This window comes from Phalacrocorax carbo, chromosome 17 (assembly GCF_963921805.1).
Source record: "Phalacrocorax carbo chromosome 17, bPhaCar2.1, whole genome shotgun sequence".
Lineage (NCBI taxonomy): Eukaryota > Metazoa > Chordata > Aves > Suliformes > Phalacrocoracidae > Phalacrocorax > Phalacrocorax carbo.
The window spans coordinates 12,777,206-12,793,434 of NC_087529.1; the positions used below are offsets into that span (position 1 = coordinate 12,777,206).

General features: G+C 45.0%; 1 protein-coding gene across 4 annotated transcripts in view; it reads right to left on the bottom strand.

Moving 5' to 3' along the window:
• LOC104043065 (S-adenosyl-L-methionine-dependent tRNA 4-demethylwyosine synthase TYW1-like) overlaps positions 1–16,229 on the bottom strand; it is a 110,315-nt gene that overhangs the window by 52,064 nt on the left and 42,022 nt on the right. For all 4 annotated transcript variants that reach the window (XM_064468144.1, XM_064468146.1, XM_064468147.1 and 1 more), the window contains exons 11-13: positions 11,504–11,613; positions 4,994–5,171; positions 981–1,116 (exon numbers count right to left, since the gene is read on the bottom strand). In XM_064468144.1, the coding sequence (XP_064324214.1) occupies positions 981–1,116; positions 4,994–5,171; positions 11,504–11,613 (424 nt within the window). The remainder of the gene's footprint in view (positions 1–980; positions 1,117–4,993; positions 5,172–11,503; positions 11,614–16,229) is intronic.

The window sequence follows — 16,229 nt, forward strand, 5'->3', positions numbered from 1 at the left end:
AAAGCGTCACTCAGTTACACTGAGTCTCCCACATCGACTAACATTAAGTACGTTTGGCAGAAAATGGTCCAACATTGTCATCTCAGAAAGCAGAAAAACTCATTATTCAAATGAAACAGTCTCTCTTGTCTCTTCATCTCAGCAGGTAACATGTCAACTTCTGCCAAATCGGTAAACAGAAGTGCTTGCTCCCCTCAGAGCACAGGATCAGTAAGTAAGAGAGGGAAGACATGCTCATGAAGCACTATTCTTATTAATGCATGCGATGCAATGCTTCATTAATTACTATGAAAACTGTTACACAGTAGGCTATGTTCTAAGCCGACAGCAGCAGGCACGATCCCATGGGCCTTCAGGTCACTGTTCAGCTGTCTTAAATGGACACAAACTACTACAAACCACTGACAGTGTAAAGGGTCACCCTTGCTATTAGCCAGAACAGTTGATCTGAAGATAAATCTTCCAGAAATAAGCAGATTTCTATGTAACAGGAGGGCGACTAGAACTAGTAAACTCCAGAACGCACATTTTAATGCCCTTTATGTGCTGCAATTTCAAGCCAACCTTGGAGAACCAACGCTAAGCGCCACATGAGGATTTATGACTCTCCCCAGGCTTCCCTGAACTTCCAGTTTTCCTTCAGCAGCCTGTTTTCTGTGTAAACACTTCATCAGGAAATCTTCTATTATTTTATAATCTTTCCATCTCCTAGCATCTTATATTCACAGCAGAGTTTAATGTCCAATTTGACACACATTCTTCTCTTTTTGTCATTTAATTTCTCCCCACACGGAAAACCGATCAAACTTGCTGGACTTTATATGCCTTGATGTACAAGTCATATAAATATGCTCCCAACACATCCAGAAACCACTCCACGGTCCATCTTAAGCCTCTCAAGGCTTCTACTTGTGTCCTGAGTAGGTAAGGTGCAGAAGGAAGAAAAAAAAAAATTTAAAAATACACTCTTAACTGGGTACCTTTTCAGACAAGGCCTTTAAACTGTCTAGAAACCTTTGCCAGAAATCCTTGAAGAGGGGTCGATCGATTCTCTTCAGGCTCTCTTTGGTGCTGGCATCCACGCTGACATACAGCTGCGTTACTGGCTCAAGGTTCCTTGGAAATAAAAAGAAGGGAGTTGTTGTTTACAGGCATTACTGCTATCTGAATTTGTGCTTTTCTACCAAAGCACACATAAAATACAGTATCTCTGCACAAGCTGCTCTGCTGGTCCAGTAGCAGCAGGAACTATACAGTATGTACCGGAAAAACTATCCAAGTGCAGTAGTTCGTCTCTGCCAAGTGACCATCATCTTAATAACAAGATGTTACAACCTACTTTCAACAATACACCCCAAAGATAAGAATGTCACATACAGAGGCCCTGGCTGACATTTTAATTATCTTTTCCTCACTGAACTGGAACATACTTCACTCCAGCGCAGCCGTAACACATCCAGAAAGGCTTCCCAAAGCAGTCTGCCAGGGGTTCATGCGAGGCACTGAAGGGCTCTGCTTCTCGCCACAGCCCCCATGGTTAAAAACCATAAAGCTCAGCCCCTTCCCCAAGTTCTATTTGCCCTGGCCCACAGGAACATAATCACATTCAATAGAAATACAGCCATAATTCAGCCAGTTTCTACTGCTGAACTTACCTGACCTGCAGCTGGCATCATCAGTCAAATAATTTTTTGAAGGGAAACCAAAGCTGTTTAGAAAATAAAACCAAGCACAATCCCCCAACACGTTCTCCTTCCTCTTCCAAGGCTCTTATTTCATATAAATCCTGCAGTATAGTCTTTCTGGTCACATCATGTCGGTGAGCACAGCATCTGTGAGCCCAACACCGATAACTTCTAAAAAGATTAAACCTCCTCTGCTGTGGAAAGAGCCTGGGTCAAGTCTAATCCCTTCCACAAACCCCAAGGGTGTAAAGGAGAAGCAGCAATGCTGCGGTCCATTAGCAGAGGGATAATGAAGGGCATTAAGAGGAACAACCTCAAAGGAGCTCCCTTGTCACAGACAAAACCGATAAAGCCAGTGCGTGTGACACCCCCCCGGCCCCTTCCACCCTGGTGTCCGAGTCGGAACGTCAGCACCCTAACTGCACCGCGTAACTCTGCGGCTCTTCACAGTTTTAGGACAAGGTTTTGCAAGCACTTTTTTGTGAAGTCTGTTAACGAGCAGGCTACAGCCCAGCTTGATCTTGTTCTTCATAGAAGATGAGAAGAAATTAGAAACTATTACGCAGCTGCCAAACAGTGCCACCTAAAAATACACCCAGCCCCTGCCCTCCCCAGAGGTGACACAGTGACAAGAACCGTCCAGAAGAATCCACTTAACACGGACACTCAAACAACCCATCTAAACATATTTTCTCTGTATGTATTTAGACAGAAGAATGAAACAGCCCAGAGCACATTTAACATTTTAGGTTAAAAGAAAAAAAAAAACAAACAAACAAAAACACCACCACCAAAACCAAAACCAAGCCTGTTTACAAAAACAGACAAAAAAAAGTCTGGAGTGGCCGCTCAAAGCCACGATCTCACGATCTCCAAAAATGACCAAATGTTCTAGTCATAAGTGGATTGAAGTATTCAGTTTCAAAGAACATAGCCAAAATACTCTTTTCTTTACTTAATGTTGCATTTGCCTAATTAAAAGGGGCCCCACTGAAGATGGAGTGAGTGTTTTTCAAAACAGGAGCTGAGAAAAAAAAAAATAAAATCATCTCTTCTCTGAGGAACTCAGCCCTCAGGACAGGCAAGAGCCAGACTCACTGTTATACTGGAGAAAATTAAGAATTCACAGAGATCCCAGAGAGGGATTTCTGCCCCACATTGCTCCAAAACAGAGTGATCCAGTCTGCCAGGGCTCTGCCATGGCCGGGACTGGAGCCAGGACGACCTTGTGCACGTGCTGCCAGAGGGGAACAAGGAGAAAGGGCGGTCACAGGTCCAGCCAGCAGCAGGGAGATGCCGAGCACAACCTGATGTTGCAGGAACACAGCTACATCTCATAATGAACAGGAAATTTAGTTGTATGGTACTAGGACGGATTTTTCCAATGCTCCTCCGTAATTTTTGGTTGTAGTTTCCAAGCCAGCTTAGACGGCTCAGATGGCGTCCAGGAGATCAAATTCACAGCGTTTACCACATCTGAACTTGGGCAGAAATCACGAGCACAATGCAAGAGCCGTAAATTGACTTCAGGCCAGCAGCCATGAGGAGGTTTCACAAGCCAGGCGGGACACAGCCTGGTCAGTAATACAAAGAACGGAAACACCAATATAATAAAAATGAGCATTTGCTTACGAGCAATAATAAGCACCTGCTCGTTATTGTTATTGATGCTCATAAAGACAAACACGTACACAAGGATTCTTGTTAACGTCCACTAATCAGAAACAAGAGGAGGAAGAGGAGAAGAGCCAGGTAACTGTTCAACACGAGCTCATGTGCCATAAAACCTCCTTCACTTTATGAAAACGTGTGTGCCTGGAGGCAGATGAAGCTGCAGTCAATATGAGAGGAGGAAGAGGAGAGAAGGGAGGAAGGCACAGGGAGCACCATGCTGGAGTCCCAGTCAGGGGGTCTGCAGAGCCGGCGGACCCCTTTTCTAAACCCAGCGAACACCCCGGGCCGCGCTCGCTGTTTGCACGCTGGATGCCAGAGGTCGTGCTGCCTGTTTTAGGACTAACTTTTAGACTATAGCTCCTCTCTGCTGACAACGGAAAAGGGAGCTTGGTGCATAGTTCCAGTCCCACATTAAGGAAATCATTTGCTTTGATGAGCCAAAGATCAGTTGCAATTTTTAAGACAGCAAGACTAGCATTTTATCGCTTTCTTTTTTGTTTCTTTTTAAAAACATTCAGCAGATCCTAAGAAACGCAGCTTCAAAATATAGCGTGTGCTCTCTTTTTAAAACACTATTTTTAGGAAAGAGCAATTTCTGTCTATCAGGCACATAATACATGACTTAAAAGTAACTTGATTACACAATTATTCAATCATTTGGAATGCCTTTGTAGTGTATAATTACTCACTCAAAAATTGCATGCCCTCCCCCCTCACTGCCGTACTCAGACCACAAGAAGGAAGTGAAAAGGAAGCTCTACCGGCAAGTGCTAACGGAGAGGCATCGAGCTGAAGTGACAAGCTGAGCGACATATCGGAGCGACCCTGCGCACAGCTCCGCTAACGCGTTCACGTAACTCCAGGGTTGGACTCTGTCAGCGTTATTAGCCGACGAGATCCCAGCCATCTTGCAGCTCGCACCGCGTGCGGCATTTCCTGGCTACATTGCTTCAGATTTCCTTAAAAGCAGCCTGGATACTCAAGAACACCAGAAACAGGGGTTCTTTGCATTTGTAAAGACTCTTTCATCAGAGTTCATTAGAACATCATGAACGTTCAGCTCAAGTCCCTCTGAAAGCGAGGTTAAAAACTGCTGATCCCACTTCTGCAGAAGAGTGTGCGCTTTTCACCCGTCCTTATCCTGCACTCCGGGTCCTACTGGAGGTGCTGGGCTGTACAGGTCTTTGGTTTGAGCCGTTACGGCTGGTCTTATGGAGTTAGAGCAAAGATTAGACTGCAAGAGAAGCAGACAAACCAGAACGGCAATTTATACATTCAGTCTCCTGCTCTAACAGTAGGAAACACTCACACCAGCTATCCGTGCCCCCAAGCACAAAACTCAGCTCATTTGCTGCTCTCCTTCCCTTGCGCCTCCAGGAGGTACTAGATTACATTCTCTTTGCTTTCAGAAATAACCACACTTTAAGAGATACAGAAAAGAAAAATCAAACTGGGGGAGGGAAAGAGATGAGAAAAAGCACAGGAAGATTACGGTTAAAATCAAGGAGATGCTGAATAGGCTTTTTCATTGTCAGTGCTCACGCAGAGCCGACTCTGATTAGTGATAAAACGGAATTAAAACACAGGTCAGCGCCCAAATGTTTTAGTATGGGGATATTTTGTCCAGCTCTTACCTAATCTCATCTGGGAACTGTGCATTTGTAACCAGGAAACTAGAGATGCTGTGCTGGTGCAGGAGCTTCACGAAGCGGTTGATCTCCGGGTACATGATGGGCTCTCCCACCAGCGAGAGTGCGCAGTGCTTTGCTCTCATTGCTTCCTCAAAGCGATCTGCTTTTACTCCTGACACACCTGCAAAAAGAGGGAAAACAGGCTTAAATCAACTAAGACCCCCTCCCAAACCATGCACCCATATTTAAAATACGCTCTGGCAGACAGAAGACTGAGCAAAACCAGCTGGAGCCCTCCTGAACCAGAGGGGCCACGAGGCCACAGCCAGTGCCCACTGAGCCGGCTCTGCAGGAATCCACAAGACAGCGTACGCCCAGACACGTGGAGCCTGGGGCTTCATGTGCCCTGGTAACTACTGCAAGCGATTTTTTAGTAACATTTCAGTCAAGCTTTCCATTGCCCAGACCTCAAAGATGCTGCCTGAATGTTGAGATAGGAAGGTAAGAGCCAGTTTGATGCCACTTCAAGCCGGTGTCTTAATAAAAGACAACCAGGTTATGCCTGTCTCTGCCGCTGACCCCCGCGCTGCCCCAGCCCCATGAAGACCAGCCCCCCAGAGGAGCCAGGCACGCTTGGCCAAGCAGGCCACAACCAACCAGGTGTGAAGCCATACTGGCAACCACAGGAAACGCAACTCCAAAGGGGATGTGTTCAAAAGGAAGACCCAGCGCACGACACCAGCCTGAACAGCGAGAGACATTTCAGAACAAAGAGGAAAACGCAAGGAGCTCAACTGTAGCGTCCACGCGAAAACGCTACCTGCGGATTTAACCAATCTGAGTCACATTTATTATACCCACGGGAGGGCAGGGGAGAGGCGAATACTCCTCCAGCCCATCTGTATCCAACCCAGTGCTCAGGACCCCATGTGAAATCATCTGACTACAAACAAGCTTTTGTTCCCAATATGTCATTTTACATTTCCTTGACATGCCTTGATGTGCTCGAATAATATCTGAGGTTTTGGATTGGGGGTTGGTTTGTTTTTAAAAGGAAAAAAAAAAAAACCACACCAAACAAAAAAAAAACCAAACCAAACTAAACAAACCCAAAGACTTGAGTTTGAGGTCCTCAGCTCACCTCTCATTGCCTCGATCCTGGAGCTCAAGCAGTACAGAAAGTTTCATGCTATGCTGCAAAGTCAAGATAGGAAGAGGTTTGTGGATATTACCTCAGCCTCACGTAGAAAAGCTGGTTTGCGATCAGAGCCAGGCTTAGTGCGTTTTAAACCAGCCAGGCTCAGTCCTGAGTAGAGTGACGGGACTAATAGTTATTTGTAGAAACTTGACAGTACTGAGAACTTCATTTGAAAAGAAAGAAGGATCTCAACCACACGCTGAGATTAAAGGACTAACTTTCGTATTCCTAAAGCTAATGTAAGTCATTTTGGGAATTAATTTCTCTCCCTCAGCATCTTGCAGTTGGGACTACAATAATTACCTCGCCAGCTTTATAAGCAGACAGAAGAAAATTCCAATAACATGTAAAGTCTGAGAGTAACTTTCTCCAACAGTTTACAGCAAACCTGGCACACAGTATATACACTCCGGAGGAGGGTAGGGGGTTTGTATCTTTTAACCATATCAACAATAACCTAAACAGGATTAGTGGGTATTCCACTGAGCGCATCAACTCTCCTGCACTTTTGAGCGCTGTAGTGGTACTGTAGCCAACTTCTGCTCCTGTATATGAGCCTCCTTCTAACTTCAGTCACTGAACTTCAAAGTCAGAGCCTGGGCAGATTTTGTATGGCATACAGCGGCATACAGCAGGTCCACAGGTGCAGGAGCCTGGAGCCATGAGAACTTGAGAAGCCTCTGCAAGAGGCGGTGGCACACAGCTTTCAGCTCCTGCCGAGCTCAGATCTCAGCAGAGCACGCAGCCAAGCCTCCTCTGATCAGCACATCTCCTTTGAAAAGCTCATTCCAGTGCTCTCCTGCCGGTGGCTTTAATTTGGGAAAGAAAAGCATCATCCGGCACATCACCCTAAAGAGGCTGGTTGGTAACTTCGGGTACCCCTTTGCAAGTACCTGTACACCAGTCATCACGAGTGACCGGGTGACAAGGAACCTGTTTTATCCACTCTTAACAGCAAGACACACGGGTAATCTTAGGATTTCCTAGTTTGGGTAATTCATTTTTGTTTTTTGGGTTTTTTTTTCGTTTATTTGTGGTTTTTTGTTGTTATTGGTTTTTTTCCCCCTTCATTTTTCCCCAAGTTGAACCAGGGCTGTATTATCAGAGGCTCCCGCTCTCCTACTTTTGAATTATGTTTCCATTCTGTGTGTGCCCTTCGCAAAGGCACAGAGATTTACAAGTCACTACCTAGAAAATTAATCCATCAAACTACTTCGCACCTTCGCACCTCAGCTCCCTATCAGTAAGTTGTCTCTCCATCAGTTACTCTAAAAGAGAATTATGTGACATTAACTAACGCCTATGGTCTTCAAAAACAGTACAAACTATGGCAACAACAACAGAGAAGATGACACGTTACATCTCTAAAAGCACGCAGAGACTTTTACGGGATAGAGGGCTATCCTGTAGGACATGCTATGTGATAGAGGGTGTCCAAGAATTCTTCTGTTCCTTCAAAGATGACCTCATTTTTACGACAACGTGTGGAATTAAGAGAGCATGAGATTAGCTTGCCATTTTCTTTGGCACATGAGATGTCTGTATGTGTGTACCTGAACGCAAAGTTTTGTCCTGGTACTGGAAAGAGCACCAGTTTATTCAAATAGGTTTGGATATTACCCGAGCAGCACTACCAGACACCCAAGAGCCTTGAGGGCTCTAAAGCTAAGACATTTCCCCATGCTTTTCTTCTCCAGTAGCCTGAATAGTCTGGTCTGTTCTGCGCTGGGGGTCAGTGTCCAAACACCTCAGCAGACACGGGCAGCACCCTGCTGGAAGCTCCTCTGGGAGCCCCGGAGGCTGCCCAGCCAGCACCACAGCCGCACCCTCTTCTCCCTCAGAACAACCTAGTCCATCTCCCTGCTCAGGCCTTGAGGTGCTTTGTGGGGTTTTGGTGGGTTTTTGTCTTTTAAATAATCGTAATAAAATCCGACCTGCTATTGTGGAGAGCTGCTAAGATTGCTGGAGGTAAACAGTCATGTTTTCTGCCTGAGGCACTTCAACCCTGGACAGAGTGCACCTCTGGCACGGCACGCAGGAGACTTCTGTCCTGCAAGACACTGTGCATCTTTCAACTCTCCCTGGCTCCAGCTTACCGCATCGTGTTTCAACTCAATTTTGCTTTCACTGATTCTACTCTAACAATATTTTCACATGCACCTCAGGGAAGCGACAAGGGAAAATTCACAAAATGTAACAGAGAGCTACTGGGCCTTTCGTACTGATTTTTCTCCTCCTTAATAAACCTTCTGCTTTTAGGCTCCCAAGACAGGAAGCATGTTGCCATCTATCACTCTGAAAAAGTAACACATCTTTTCTTCTTCCACTTTGCAGCACGGTTCTAGTCCAGAGCTGGTTTTTTTTTTTTGGTCTTTCTCCTTTCACAGCTCTGGGTCAAGGGCAACTGTGCTGGGGATGCACCTGCAAGTTTCAGGGAATATTTACAGATTTGTTTAATGGAAAATAAGCCCAAAAAGAGACAATTGGGATGTCCATATAGGCCTCTCAACACTTGGGGAATATTTTCAGATGCTGCCAAGTCCAGCTATATTCTTTCCCTCTCCCCAACCCTTTTTGGGAAGACACCAGGTGATAGTAAGGGAAGGAGAGGTTTATTCCTTAGTTTGGGGTTAGGTTTAAACAGATTCCTGCACTCTGCTTTCAGAAGGTAGAGCTTTCAAGCATCTGCAAAACAACATTCGCGTTTCACTTTTCTTTAGGGCAAACAACAGACATTTCTGCCTTACAGGGGCAACACTTCCATCACGCTGCACCAGTGCCGCACAGTTCGAGGGCAATTCCTGCCTTCACAAGCATACCCCCGATATTCCATCAGCAACTGCAGGCAAATCTAGTCATCGCTTTAAACATGTGGCTTCTTCCTAAGCGAATATAAATAATTATTTTGAGTCAAGTCCTGCCTCATAAAAAGGAGGGAGGTTGTTATTGTTTAAAACTTTCCATTTTAACAATCACAGCAAAAGTCACAGAACTGCTGGCTGGGAGGGACTCCTGCAGGTCTCTAGTGCAGCCTCCTGCTCAGAGAGGACAGTTGCCAACACTGGACAAGGGTGATAATGGCTTTACTTAATGCCTCCAAGGTTGGAGGGTCCCCCACCTCTCTGGGCACCACCTCGGCTGAACAAGCTTATTTTTATGTCTAACTTGAACCCCCCAAAAAGAAACCCAAGTCTGTTGTCCATTGTTGTACCATGTCAGGTGGGTCTCCCAGCACAGACCAACATGGAGTTATAACACTCGCATACAGAACCTTCCACTTCTTGCTGAAGTCCATGTGCATCTATCGGCCCAGAAATCGTGTTTCTCAAGGTCCCACTGAAGTGAAGCTGTGCCACCAAGTGTGCCTGCCACCCTCCTTAAATTAGTATCATCTGCAAAGCTGTGAGGGTTTATTCAGCATCATCATCCCCATCTGTTGATGGAGATGATGTACAACTCGGGTTCCTGGATCAACCCCTGAAGTACCTTGCTTGTTATCAGCCGCCAAACTGACCTCAAGCTATTGATCACAATCTTTTCAGCATGCCCAGCCACATTTCAACTCATTTAAGAGCCCGGCTATCCAGAATAGACTGAATAAAAGAGTAGAGTTTGAAAAGCGCTCAGTGCCTTAAGCATTAAATGTGATTCTTGTATTTATAGCTGTAACAGTCTTCTGTGGCCATTATAGCCTTCCAGACAAAATTTGACATCCTACATGCTCTTCACTCATACAAACCACCTGTACCCAAACTGCTGTGATGGCACTGCATCCCACCAGCCGCGAAACCCTGCAGCAGCTCCAGCCTATCCAGTCAGGCGCCCTGCCTTAACTCAGCACTCTGCCCACTGCCCACGTGGCCGCAGCACAAAAGAAACACGGAGGCTAGGGCATGAGACCTGCACTTCCCTACAGGCTGCCCTGCCTCAAGCACTGACAGCTGCGCTTTGCTTAGTCTGAAGGAAGACACCAACTACCCCCTCCACTGCCACCTCTCACCTCGCTACCTCCTCCCCAGGAAAGCCTCCCCTACCAAATAAACGTCATTTTTCCCTATCGCACTACAGCACCTTCACTGCTTTCCCCCCGGACGAGCTCTAGAGCCGTGAGCCAGCCCACCGGCGCTCGTGTGCGGCAGGCGGAGCGCGGCCAGGCCTCTGGCTGCTCCCTATCCACTCGAGCACAGGAGCTCCTAGGGAGCCGGCTTCCCTGCAGCTGCTGGTCGGAGAGCGTAAGATGATTCAAACCAGCCACTTGATGAAAACGAAACTCATGAGGCCCTAACTTGAGTTATTTTTCCACCTATTATATAACTCCAGTGAATGAGACGGAGCAACTCTACTCTGCTGACAGAAGGTTTTTTTGCTTGTCACTTTTTTAATCCATTGGGTTCTCTCTGTGCACAGCCAACATAAACAAACGGGTTCCCAAAATGACAGCCAAGACTAAGGCTCATCTTGCACATTTTATGGATGCTTCATTCCACTCCTGCTGCTTGTACAGCCTCTGCTGTCAGTTAGAGAGAACAGAGCCCTAGAGCTGCCCTGCCAAGCTGGCCAGCCCTCCCAGCACAGAAAGCTGACCTTGGCAGAGTAACAAAGTTTATCGCATTTGGGAAAAAAAAAAGAAAAAAACCCAACCATCTATTTATATAGATATATAATGAATAAATAACAAACTCACAAGGAGTTCCTATGGGAAACAAAGTACAGTGCTTTTCAGAGGTGCTGTGCAACTGCAGCTTCAGTCACAAACAGATGTACCAAACAATTCCTGAAAATAATAATACGCTGAATGCTGCTGCTCACTCATTAATGAGAAAAAATGCATTCTAGACGTTTCAGAGCTAACACAAAAGCTCCCAGGGGATTAAGGCTGGGCAGTGTATTTCCTGTCGGGTTAGAAGTTGATTCCTTTTGCCTCCCACCTGCCCTCACTTTTACATAAGAAGCAAGATTCCTCATCATCCAGACCAGATTCAACCACTGTGGAAGCCTCCACGCACACCGAGGAAAAGGACATGACAACTACCAAGATGCGCAAGAGGCAACTCCACTCTGCTCCCTCAAGGCAGCAGTAGATACCCAATGGCTGACTGACATTGTAAATGTCAAAACCAAAGCAGAACATCCCAGAAAATAATGTGTGCCACAAAAGTTTCTTCTCACTTAACCACCTCTCTGATATTACAAATCTCACGCCTCCTTCCCAGCATTTCAGAGATGACCAGAACATTTCCATCTATGCTTTGAAGATGTTACTGCTGGTTATCTTCCAAAGGCATTATTAACAGGGAAGAACTGGGAGAAGTTACCTTTGAACTGCTTGATCATATTCTGATGGTTCTCAATAGCCTCCTGCAAGATCATTTCAGGTTGGTCCATCTTCCATCGCCACTCTGTGCCCACTGGATTTGTATGATGTCTGAAGGAAAAAAAGAGACAGAGTTATTCACTGTTGCTTGTAACGTACATGGAAGAACCCGTCTGTCGACCCAGGGACTTTGGCACTGTTTAGTAGTATTAAAAGCAACAAGAAATTCTCAGCAATATCCTGCTTCTGACACAATGTGCAGATGTCATCTTTGAACACCATTCTCATACCCCTGTCCTTCCAGGCTCTGGCCTCCCCAGAAGAATGGAACTTGCAGTTTATGTTAAACTTAACATACCTATTTTGAATCACAGGTAAACGGTTTCTAAGCTAAAATGATGCTCTGCAGCCAGAAAGACCTCTATAAAGGAAGGAAAACTCATTCTACCTTCTCTTCTGACCACAGCTGTGCAAAGCACTAGAAAAGGAAGGCCCTAAGCCATTTTTAGTTCCATTGCAAAGGTACTAACTGCCACCCTGACAAACACACGATTTGTTTCTAATCCAGTCTTTGTGTAATGCTCTAGTAACAAGACAGATGGGGGCAGATGACTTGAAACTGTATGAAGAGACTAGGAAGTCAGCAGTATGCCAGAGGTGCACTGCTGGTGGATCTGGTTAACCTCCCAGATTTACTCAATAGGGACTTCTCATCACTTCTGAGACCTGCTAGCTACCGCGTTACTAAAACCCAAGCAGACTGCAGAATAAAACCACCGATCTTCCATCTGAGGGACAGCTGGTATCACATTGGGTTAGGAAGCCAACCCTGCCTACCCAGAAAGGACCACTGTACCCATATTTTGTTTTCTTCAAAAACAGAAAAAGCCTACCTGGGCAAAACCACCCAAGCACCTGGAAGATATATGGAGTTTCTCCCCATTCCCTATTTCATTAGCCTGAGAGGATGCTACAAAGCCATTGTAAGTCATCTGGAAAAAAATGCATCCTGACCAGCAAATAAAATATTACAAGCAACTGGTGTGGTGCCCATCGCACTTGCACCTGGACAAACAATGCAGAGAGAGTCTGCACAAGGGCACAGACCTCTCCTGATGAGAGGAATTTCCCACGAACATTCCCGCACTTAGATTGGTATTGAACAGGGGTAATTCAGCCTTTAAGTATCATCCCAAGAAAATCAACAACTTTCTGTGCTTTCACCTCCTTGTTCTCTCTTCTCTCGCTTTTTCCCAAAATAGGCTACAAAAGTTCCTCCACTTTTCCCCTACCAATTCTACTGCAGCTCACAAAATAACTTACTGATAGAAGAGTAGCATATTTTGCAGCGTCTTTCAAAATAGCACTGTTAGACTAGGCTCTAGACCAGATAGCTCTGGACAAGAAAACAAGATCAAGCAATACATACTAATGAAGTGGTTTTCTGACCAGCTGATCTCCTTTTCTTCTAACCACTCTATCATCCCTAGAAGTCAGCCAGAGATGACTGTGAGGTTACCTGCCGTGTTCAGCCTTCCAGCTACATGGGCATTAGGACGTGACACCCAGCATTTAACTAAACGAGAAAAGACAGGCAGAAGCACCTTGTCAGAATGAAGTGGCTGGTCCAGTTCTTACTGAAGACAATCAAGACTCCCACTGACTTCTCCAAGTAAGAAAGACCTGCACCTCCATGCTTTAACTGTGCTAAAACACTGAATTTCCTTTTTCTTTTTTTCCCTTCATCTGCCAACACAGAAAATTTTCTGAATGCCAACTATAAAAGGCACTTATAAAACTCTTACATGTTTAACTGCATAACTTGTACCTTGTATATTTAACAGTGCAAGTTGGCAGAAAAATCAATAGCTGTCCAGCATGCATCAAGAGCCTGTTAGTGTCTAACAGTCCTTGAATTTTTAACACATTCTGTTTAATAAACATACCAGGCCATGTCTACAAAGCAACTTATTTGGCAAAAAACAGTTTCTCTTCTAATAGGGGGGAAAAAAAGTAGTGTCTTGTGGCTGATGAGATTGTTTCACAGTCCCTGGCACAGACAGTACTTCACTGTAACCTTCCCATTCTCCTGCAGGCTCTGTGACCCTCTGCAGTACCCGCCTCACCAGCTACTCCAGTCTGGAGCGGGTAATGTGCATAGTATTCCTTCCCTTCCCAAAATAACACAAGCAAAAAAAAAAAAAAAAAAACCACACACCAAATCTCACCCATAACCACACACCAGAGAAGCCTTATTTTATTAGACTCCAGGTGTGAAACAGGTTTGACTTGATACTTCGGAGACAAGCCATCACCACCACAGCGCCCACCACCATGGAGCGATGCAAGACTGCATGAAACGTGATGGGGAGCTCCCAGCTCGCTCCTGCTCTTGCCTGGCAACAAGACTGCCTCCAATCCAGCCTTATTTGTACTCTCATCAGACCTGTGATCTACCAGTGTTATTGCCAACGTGTCCCTGGTAGTCAGACCTCTGTGAAGGCGTATTCTTCAGTGGGGCAGTGCATCCCCTTCCCCAGTCACTTGTGTATTATTTTAATAAATCAGCTCTTGCTTGATACCCTGTTTTAACATGGTTGCTCCCTTCTGTGAGCAATCCTCAGTATTATGAAGTCTTTCAAGAAACTTTGAGGGAAAACACAGCACGAGTGTGAAGTATCATTTACTCCAGTGATCAACTGATTGATGCTGATACCTGGTGGGGAACTCAAAGGTGAAGAAATATTGGTGGCAGTGATCACGAAAAGACAGAGCACATGGCTCCCAGGAAGGGACAGGAGGGAAAGAGCAGAACAAAAACAAGAGAGTTCAAGAAAGCAGACTTCAGTGAACCCTGAGACTGTCAGGTGAGACCCCAGAGAAGAGTTTAAGGGCAAAGGAGTTCAGGAGAAATGGCAGGGTTTTTTTTAAACACTACTAAGGCAGAAGTGCAAACTGCAGCAATAAAAAGCCAAGATGTGAAGAGCAGTAAGAAACAAATCTGGCAGAATCACAGGCTCTTCTGCAACCTTGCAATCCCCCAGCTGAAAATAAAAGGAAGAGCACAAGAACACAAGGTCATCATCAGAAAGGTCAAGGCAGAAAATCAGATATAACTAGGAAGGGACATACAAAAGGGCTAACAAGACTTTCCTGTAATGATGCCAGGAGTAAGAGGAAGACCAAGGAAAAACTTGTCCAATGCACAAGCAAATGTTTAATGTTTCTCTGTTACAACAAGAGGCCTGTTCCCACCTTTTCTTCTACTTTCTCCTGATGGCAACGGGAAGAACGCAGATGGAACTAGGAAGAGGACAGGTTAGAGATATTCAAATTAAATGAAATGTTTTCACTAGGACGGGTAAACTCACCCTGGAGCACGTTGGATGGATTGGCTGACAGTATCAGAGTCGCTGGCAATAAGCTCAAAGTTTGTGAGGAGCATGAAAGTGATTTAAAAACACACTGGAAAAGTGTGTTTTAAATCCAATGCCCACTTTTGCAGGAGTCAAAGACTTCCCTGCCAGCCCTCTTAACTTCCAGTTCCTCAGGTCATACGGGGCTTAAATAAGCATGAGCCCCAGAACACAGCACTGAGATAACAGCCAGCATGAATCTGCTGAGAACACTTCATGCCAAGACCATCCCTGGTCCTTGCAGGCAAAGGGAAAGGAGAAGAGGTTGAGCTTTTGACACCACCTTACCCAGTATTCCCATAACCTGCCCAGAGAAATACTCTGTAAGCAGTACTGTTTCGTAAGAGAGCACAAATCAGGGCAGAAAACCTGAATCAAAGATTAGTTACTGCTGGCTCAGTAGGACACTAGATCCATCCCAAAAGGCATCTGCAGGGTTGGGTCCTGCACTGGTCCTATTCAGCAGCTCCCAAGAGCTGGACGGTGGCTCGGGAGGCAGGCTTACCACAGCTGAGCTGGCCCCTGGACATGCAAACTGCGGGAGGACAGCGTGCAACTAAAGATCACCACATTTACGGTATTACACAGTCATAACTTGAATTTCACTGCAAAATGCCTTGTGGTGGGGATAAAGTGAAGACACCAAGCCTTTCAGATTTACTTGCTAAAAATCAGATGACACTCACTTTAAAAAGAAAAAAAACGAGGTCTTGATAGGAAGAGCAATTAAACCATCCCTATCTAGACTGCTGTCTGAGGGAGAGGAACGCGATGTTTCTACAGACATTTGCTGTTCAATAACAGACCGTTGTTTCTCATGTTGCTCTGAGCAGTCTTTTGTTAGCTGTAGGGATGAGAAAAATAATAATTTATTGTGAATAAATCCAGGAAGAGAAAAAAAGCTTTTGAAAAGTCATGGAATTATTCCTAAAGGTTGATAATTTTAGACAATTTTAGAGAAGAAAGAGTTGGGGAAAATAAGGCTGAAGTCAAATATTTGGATATCTGAACATCCAAAGAAAACTCTCATTTTAAAAGCGACAAAATATTCAGTATTTTCAAAACCAAATTTGGGTTTCTCATGTTTTAAAATCGACTTAAATAAAAATATTTCAGAAACAGGTGAAAAAGCCCAAAATTAATTGATGAATTTTAGATTAAACAAAATATATCAACCCGTAACTCCTACACATTCACTAGGAGCGCATTGCAGCTGAACCCTCACTAACTTCCTAAGGTTTTTTTAAATCAGCTGCTCAATCAAAATAAATCTAGTCTTTTCCTTGGGAGATTACTTGGCCATCTTACAAC